The 7,887-nt window shown below is 35.3% G+C and overlaps 1 protein-coding gene across 3 annotated transcripts; it reads left to right on the top strand.

Moving 5' to 3' along the window:
- On the top strand, nt 886–7,541 carry LOC18791514 (serine hydroxymethyltransferase, mitochondrial). 3 transcript variants are annotated; one of them, XM_020555318.1, is made up of 16 exons: nt 886–1,299; nt 1,406–1,456; nt 1,546–1,632; nt 1,965–2,086; nt 2,338–2,414; nt 2,805–2,929; nt 3,865–3,957; nt 4,572–4,664; nt 4,770–4,967; nt 5,204–5,308; nt 5,422–5,487; nt 5,620–5,697; nt 6,183–6,294; nt 6,380–6,490; nt 6,609–6,786; nt 7,181–7,541. In XM_020555318.1, the coding sequence occupies exons 1-15, from the start codon at nt 1,213–1,215 to the stop codon at nt 6,755–6,757; spliced, it is 1,554 nt and encodes a 517-aa protein (XP_020410907.1). In that variant the 5' UTR covers nt 886–1,212; the 3' UTR covers nt 6,758–6,786; nt 7,181–7,541. The 3 variants fall into 3 exon arrangements, with proteins under 3 accessions (XP_020410907.1, XP_020410908.1, XP_007225719.1); XM_020555319.1 differs by lacking the exon at nt 7,181–7,541 and adding an exon at nt 6,910–7,156; XM_007225657.2 differs by lacking the exon at nt 7,181–7,541 and having other exon boundaries at nt 6,609–7,154.

Genomic DNA, 7,887 nt, shown 5'->3' with positions numbered 1-7,887 from the left:
CTAGAATGCCAGCCTTATCTCATGGATAACGTCAAATTATGGCTTCTTGAATTAGATTGATGGTGTGGTTTGGATTTTTACTTCTAAGGTCTTAAAAAAGTTTTTTGTTTTTCATGATAGACACAATAAATTGATATAGTACTTGCTGATTATTGAGCTTGTCTCATACGTGGTAAAGGTTACTCAATATATTTTATCATTTACCTTGCTGCTTGTTGGACATTAGCATGATCATGGAGCATGCAATGGTGAATTTTGCAAAACAATAAATCAGTGCTTTTTCATCACCCCAAGGATTGCATAGAGCGACCTTATTACTTTGATCGTTTTGAGCATGTGTCAATTGGTTTTCTTTTTTATTTTTTATTTTATTTTTAGAATTAAGAAAAGATAACATGGGTAGTTATGTTCCATAAAAGTATGACCTATTATCTGACTTTGTTTTTAATTTTAATTTTTTTAATATGAAAAAAAAGTGAATTTACCATATTATCTTCATTTAATTAATAATTTTAATTTTTAATGTTTGAATTAACCAATGACATTTTCTGATATTTTGAATGTTTCATCATTCGCTGCCTTTTGTTTTATATATATAGATGATTGAAATGCTTTGTTGTTTGTAACTGAAGATACATTAGATGACGAAGAAGGATGCCCTTGCCCATCATTCCACAAATATGAGTCAGTTTGTTATGCGGTGGATTTTTTTCGAAATCATTTGCTTTGTGGTGTTTGATGCCACAACCAATCCTCAAGTTGGAGTTTTTGTTTAAGACTTTCTTAGGGGTGCTTTTCTAGTTTTAAGAATTTCTCAATAGGCTGTTATATTAATATTTAAAAAGTATAGCCGCTCGGCTATACTCTAGAAATGTATACTAATATTTTAAAAGTATCGCCGTACGGCTATACTATATATATATATATTCGAATATTTAAAAGTATCGTCCTGAACGCCACCGTTTCGGTGACATCTCCTAATATTTTGGCTCGTGACGTTGATTTACTGACACTGTGACACAAGTTCCGGTTTCCAATTCGCGGGACCCACATTCTTGCAATCAACCTCAGCACCAACCAACCCAACCCCACCCACCAATAAAAAAAACTTAAATAAATAAATAATAAAAAACCAACCCCCCCCACCGCACTCTCCCACTCACTACACCACTCGGAAAAAAACACGAACAACAAAATACAGAGATCACAGCCATGGCGGCAATGGCGCTTCGCAGGCTCTCAAGCTCCATTAACAAGCCACGTCAACCTTTTGTCAATGGCGGCTCCATATATCACATGGTAATGATATCTTCAAACCCAATCTCACACCAACCGCCATAGCTTTAACATTCTGTTCTGCTACATTTCTATTGGTTTTCAAATTCGTCTTCGTTTTGATTTGCAGTCCTCTCTGTCCAGCCAAGCAGCTCAGGATAAAGAGAAAGCTCGTGCTACTGTATGTATTCATATATGATTTGGGTTATGTCGGATCTGTGTTTGTGCTATGTTTATTTGTATTGATTATTTTGAATCATTTGAATTCAGTGGATAAAGCAACTGAATGAGCCGCTGGAGGTTGTCGATCCCGAGATTTCCAATATCATAGAACTTGAAAAATCTCGGCAATGGAAGGTATTGTTGATTTATTATCACGCAAGCAGGATCATTTTCATTTTGGTTTTTATTAGGCTACTTTCAATGTTTTAAATTTGGGATTTTGATTGTAATATACAATAAATGGAATGGAAAATGTTCTCTTGCGAGACTATGAATGGGATAGGCCTTTGATGAGGTTATTTTTCTTGAATGTGGGGTTCAGTCTGGAGACATAAAATAAGTCTGGCAAGAAAACATTGCCCATGATGCAATACTGAGTGTTCAAGTTTAGTTAATGGTAGGGGTGTTATTATTATTATTATTATTAATTTTTGAAATTTGGTATTAATTTTTTTTTTTTATGTCAGGGGCTTGAGCTTATACCTTCAGAAAACTTCACATCACTTTCTGTCATGCAAGCTGTTGGGTCTGTCATGACCAACAAGTACAGTGAAGGGTATCCCGGTGCTAGATACTATGGAGGAAATGAGTAAGTAGGTCTACAGTGAATATATTTTTGATCATTTTTGCAATCCTGTATGTGACTATTAAGTGAAAAAGGCAATTCTGCTTCTTCTTTTTTCTTTTCTAAATTTTTTTGTGAGGGGCGGGGGGAAGGCTGATGTTGGAGAAAACCCATTGCAGTGATTAAAACTGATGAGAAAGTGGCACCTATCTAGTTTTGAACTAAAGACTAAATTATCATTCCACTTGATTGATATTTTTTGTTAATAAATGTAGATACATCGACATGGCTGAGTCCCTGTGTCAGAAACGTGCATTAGAAGCCTTTCAGTTGGATCCTGCAAAATGGGGAGGTAATAAAACTAAACATATTTATACATGTGGCATTGCGAACTTTTTTCTTTCCTGTCAGTTCCATTTTGTTTGCCTAAACCTGCATTGCATAAGTTTGGAATGACCTGTAAGTTAAATTGTTATACAATACTCTTCTAGCAAAATCAAATGTGTCCGGCTATGTATCAATAAGAACACTATACCTGTTATATTTAAACTGTGAAAGTGGGATTTAAGGAATTCGTAGTATCTACTATGCTTTGTAAACTATGTCAATCATTGACTTTGAAAGGTTTACAGATGAGTTGTCTTCACGTAAACTTTCTAATTTATTGAACTTTTCATGTATTGAATAAAAAGTATTTTAAATACTTAATTATTTAAAGAAACTGCGTACTTTTTTCTTTCAGTAAATGTGCAGTCACTATCTGGATCCCCTGCTAACTTCCAAGCTTACACTGCATTGTTGAAACCTCATGAAAGAATCATGGCACTTGATCTACCTCACGGTGGACATCTTTCTCATGGTTATCAGGTGTCTACATCTTCTGTTGATTTTTTTCCAGATATATTTGGCTATATTCTCATGCTTTTGGTGGTTAACGGAGACAGCCTTTGTAGTTCTCAGTTAGTCTAGTGCTTCTGTTTTGTTTGTTTTTTCTTCCCTTTCTTTTCTCCCCTTCCCTGTGAAGTATAGGAGCACTTTTCTCCATTTACACCACTGTTAAATTTATGATTAGTTGTTGGGACATGCTGATGTGGTCTATGCATATGGTCTATTAGTTATGCCAAGCCATGTGATAGCTCATCATGTTTTCATTCTAGAAGTAAGTTTTGGCTAAATTAATTGGTAGTTTTTTAAATAAAAAATACATATGCAGATATAAAAGACATTCCATGCATGGGCAGATGCAGGATCTTTATTGAGCTATATAATTATAGGCTATCTCGATGTTTTTTAAGATTAGGATTTAATGTAGGAGGGCCTAGAAGTGGTTTTGTCCAAGATTGATTGAACCTTGATGCCTGTTGAGCTGTTGAAATTATATTTTTAGGTTGCAGGAATTTTTTTGACAGAACTTACATTGAAAAGAAGAAAATAAAGGCAATCAAACCCTCAAGAAGCTTAAAAGCCATTGGAATTCTCTTATGGTTAACAACTGCATAATTGACCGCAGGCCTTTATATTAGTAATTTCCAATACTTATCCAATTAGGATTGCTACATAAAAGAAAAGGAAGTACTAAACCACCTAGGAAAGTACTCAAACAAATTGGGAACTGTAGTACCAGTGGTGGGTTACCAACTTTCATCCCAACTGATTTTTCACATGGACATAACAGTTTCTTAAATAAATTAGGTCCAGGGTAGGGTTACTTGTAACATTAAAGTGTTGGGAACTATTCACGATATGCCTGTCTAGGTATATACTAAATGATAAATAATCTTTTTTTCTTCACCATTGTGCAGACTGACACCAAAAAGATATCTGCTGTGTCAATATTCTTCGAGACAATGCCATACAGATTGAATGAGAGCACTGGCTACATTGATTATGATCAGGTACCTTCTTATCCCCGACCTTTACTTTTCTAAATTATCATAGATTTGTACGATATGCTTGTGCATGAGACTTGTAATACTCTGGTTCAGCCTCAGAAAGAGGATGCAACAGGGTGCTGTCTTGTGTTGCACAGATATTATTAGAAAAAAAACTGCAGAAACATGTGTTTGGTAAATCAGTCTGGCGATTTTAACATGTAGATAACCATGTAAAGCAATTGTCCACATTATAAATTATCATTTCATGCATAAGAATTATGATTATTTTGGAATCAGAATTTGAATCCTTACAACTAAACCTGGGGATGTTTACCCTAAAGTCACTGAATGCATTGAACTAGGATTTTTAAGCATATCTCCCTAAATGCTTTGGCCTTTTGAGTGCCTACCATGCTTTCTTTCTTTTTTTTTTGGTCGAAAGAGTGCCTACAGTGCTAAGCATTCACCATTTGGATACCTTCCTGTTTCTATTTCAAGATAAAAGGGATGGAAATTGTATCTTGCATGGATAAGGGTTCTATTTTGACCAATGGCTATGTGTACTCTATGCATTGTTTTCAACTTTTGATCTTTGTTTATCAAAGGCTGACCTATGCGAATAAAAATGTCCACAGTTGGAGAAAAGTGCCACGCTTTTCAGGCCAAAACTAATAGTTGCTGGTGCTAGTGCTTATGCACGCTTGTACGATTATGAACGTATCCGCAAGGTAGGCTTTGGTTCGACTTTCGCGATTATGACAATCATTTTCATGTATCTCTGGAATTTTTTATGATAATCTTTAAGTGTGATGTTATTGTTGTGATGTTGTCAGGTTTGTGATAAGCAGAAAGCAATTTTGTTGGCTGATATGGCACATATCAGCGGATTGGTTGCTGCTGGTGTTATTCCATCTCCTTTTGAGTATGCAGATATTGTTACAACCACAACTCACAAGTCACTTCGTGGTCCTCGTGGGGCTATGATCTTTTTCAGGAAGGGGGTAAAAAATATAAACAAGCAAGGGCAAGAAGTAAGTTCCTAATGTTTAATCTTAAAAAGTAAATAAACTAAGGCTAGCATATGGGTACCCATTTATTTTGGCTATAACTCTAAATAAGGTGGTGAAAACCTTATTACAGTTTTAGCCAAAATAAATGGGTACCCAGTTGCCATCCCTAAAAAACGAAGTAAATTATGGAAAAAAAAAATATTAGTCCCAAAATGAAGCGCGCTTGAATTATAAAATGCTTGAGTTTCCTTCTACAGGTTTTGTATGATTATGAAGACAAGATCAATCAGGCTGTCTTTCCTGGACTCCAGGGTGGTCCACACAACCACACCATATCTGGATTAGCAGTTGCACTGAAGCAGGTTCCTCCTTTTTTTCTATTTGAGTACCTCTGATCAGATCCTGCATCTTTTTTTCTTTTGTTTAATTGAACATAACTAAACTTTTTTTTTTTGTTGCTTTTTTTCTTTTCTAGGTCAAAACTCCAGAATACAAAGCTTACCAAGAGCAAGTTCTCAGTAATTGTTCAAAATTCGCAGAGGTCTGATGAACATCACTTTCCAACACATATGATGCAAATAGAAAATTCTTTTTCTTTTTATATATTAAGGGTTCTCTATAAAGCAATTTGGTTGTTTCCTCTTGCCTCACTAATTTCCTTCCAAACATGCAGAGCTTGCTAGAGAAGGGTTATGATCTTGTTTCTGGTGGAACTGAAAACCATTTAGTGTTGGTGAATTTAAGAGACAAGGTAAAAGGAGATTGTTACTTCCTCTGACAGGAAGATTTCAGCTGTGAAGGGCCATGATGTTCTAATTATTTACCCGTTTCTGTAACTGGAAGATTTATAGGCCTTAGTATTGAGCATGTTAAACTGAAGGCTTATGGAAAGTCATCCCATGGTTCCTTTAAAATAATTTTACTAGATGAACAACTAATTCTGGTAACCAAAAGGTATAGGCTTACAAAAAATTATCCCATGGTTCCTTAAAAATAATTTTACTAGATGAACAAGTAATTCTGATAACCAAAAGGTGAGTCATAAATAGCCAAGGTTTTGGGTTTTATAATGAATCCACAGAATTCAAATGATTTACAAACATTTAGTCGGAAAATCATAAAACTTCCCTATAGCGGAGGGCTTGATGTTGAATTCATTGATAGATGCTGTTGTGAAAATGGGTTATGGCAGGAGAAAAAATGTTAAGATATCGTCTTCGAAATTTTTTGTGACAGGGCATTGATGGCTCAAGAGTTGAAAAAGTTTTGGAATCGGTTCATATTGCAGCAAATAAAAACACTGTTCCTGGTGATGTGTCTGCCATGGTACCTGGTGGCATACGCATGGGTAAGGCCATCTGTATTTAATTATTTTGCACCTGCTGGTGATTGGTTAAGTACATCTTTTCTGACCCTATTTTTGGGTTGTTCAGGAACCCCAGCTCTAACATCTAGGGGGTTTTTGGAGGAGGATTTTGCAAAAGTAGCTGAGTATTTTGATGCAGCTGTGAAGTTGGCCTTGAAGATCAAGGCTGCTGCCAAAGGTTTACTCTACCACCATCTTGTGGATATAAATTTTATTAGCATTTGTAATGCTTGGTCACAGATTTCACTACCATAGTTACACGCTCATGCACATGTCCTGGGTTCATACAAGTGCAGGTACTAAGTTGAAGGACTTTGTGGCAATTCTGGAATCTGATGGTGAAATTCAATCTGAGATTGCAAAGCTTCGCCACGAGGTTGAGCAGTATGCTAAACAATTTCCAACTATTGGATTCGAGAAAGAAACAATGAAATATGGTGAATGAATTCCTGACCTCACAGATCGATGTTACAGGTCAAACCCCTATCTCCACTCTGATAAGTGAATAAGCACAATGCTTGACGTAAATTGAATTATTTGGGAGCATTTCTGTAGCGAAATGCGGTCACTTTCAATACACAAAATACAATCTTGCAGATACTTTTTCTGAACACGATTAAGTGTCTACCTCAAAGATGTTTCCTATACGAAAGGAGATGGGGATAAAAAAAAAAATTCAATACATACTACAAGTTTATTTTGTTTTCTTCTTTTTCTATTTCTTTTTCCTTCGCCAATTGTAATACTTGATTACTTGAAATTTCTTGTCCACATTGTAACTCTTTATTTCTTCTTGGTTTCTCAATAACCGATGCTATTTTGTATCGATTGGAATGTTGTCAGCTGAAATCTTGCAATTTTCTTGCAGCTAATATGGAAGGTAGTGTGTCAAGGGAGCATGATGCTTACTGCTTACTTTAATATTTATATTTCTTTCGTAAGAAATTAAGAATGGAAGATTCAAGTTTAACTTATAAGTTGCGTAGTTTAATATAAATTCAATTTTACGAGGCAGACAGCTACTCTTTTTGAGAACCATTCAAAAGGGCCACATTGTGATTGAAAAGGTTTTGGACTTTTGGCAATTTTGAAGGAAAAACCAACAAAAATGTCGTCACAGAGTGTAGCCGGACACGTAAAGTTGTTTAAAAAAAATATTTATGTATATATTTTTTTGGCTCCAAACCTGTGATTTGAGAAGTTTGTGAAAAGTTACTTTGTGAGGAGAATCTTTTTGCTTTGTGAGAAGTATTTTGCTTGGGTAGTTTGTGAAGAGTAGCTCTGTGTAAGAATCGTCCCTTGATTTGTTTCTTTAGGATGAAAGAGATCCCAATACCAATCATAACGCTAATTTTGTGGGAAGTATTTTAAGATCCAATTCGTATGACGGATTCTATTGAAAGACTTGATTGCTTGCTTGGATGAATTTGGTTGAAACTCCAAATGCCAAATTCCCCATTTTTACTGACAAACCAACCTATCAAAATGTTCTCTTAGACAAAATGAATTCATCCAACCAAAAAGATAAAACTGAAGTGGACAAAAGCTGCACAAACAATTATAAAACCCACATTA

This window comes from Prunus persica, chromosome G1 (genome assembly GCF_000346465.2).
Source record: "Prunus persica cultivar Lovell chromosome G1, Prunus_persica_NCBIv2, whole genome shotgun sequence".
In the NCBI taxonomy this organism is placed as follows: domain Eukaryota; kingdom Viridiplantae; phylum Streptophyta; class Magnoliopsida; order Rosales; family Rosaceae; genus Prunus; species Prunus persica.
Note: the sequence above shows the minus strand (reverse complement) of the source record. Positions and strands in the feature narration are given on the sequence as shown.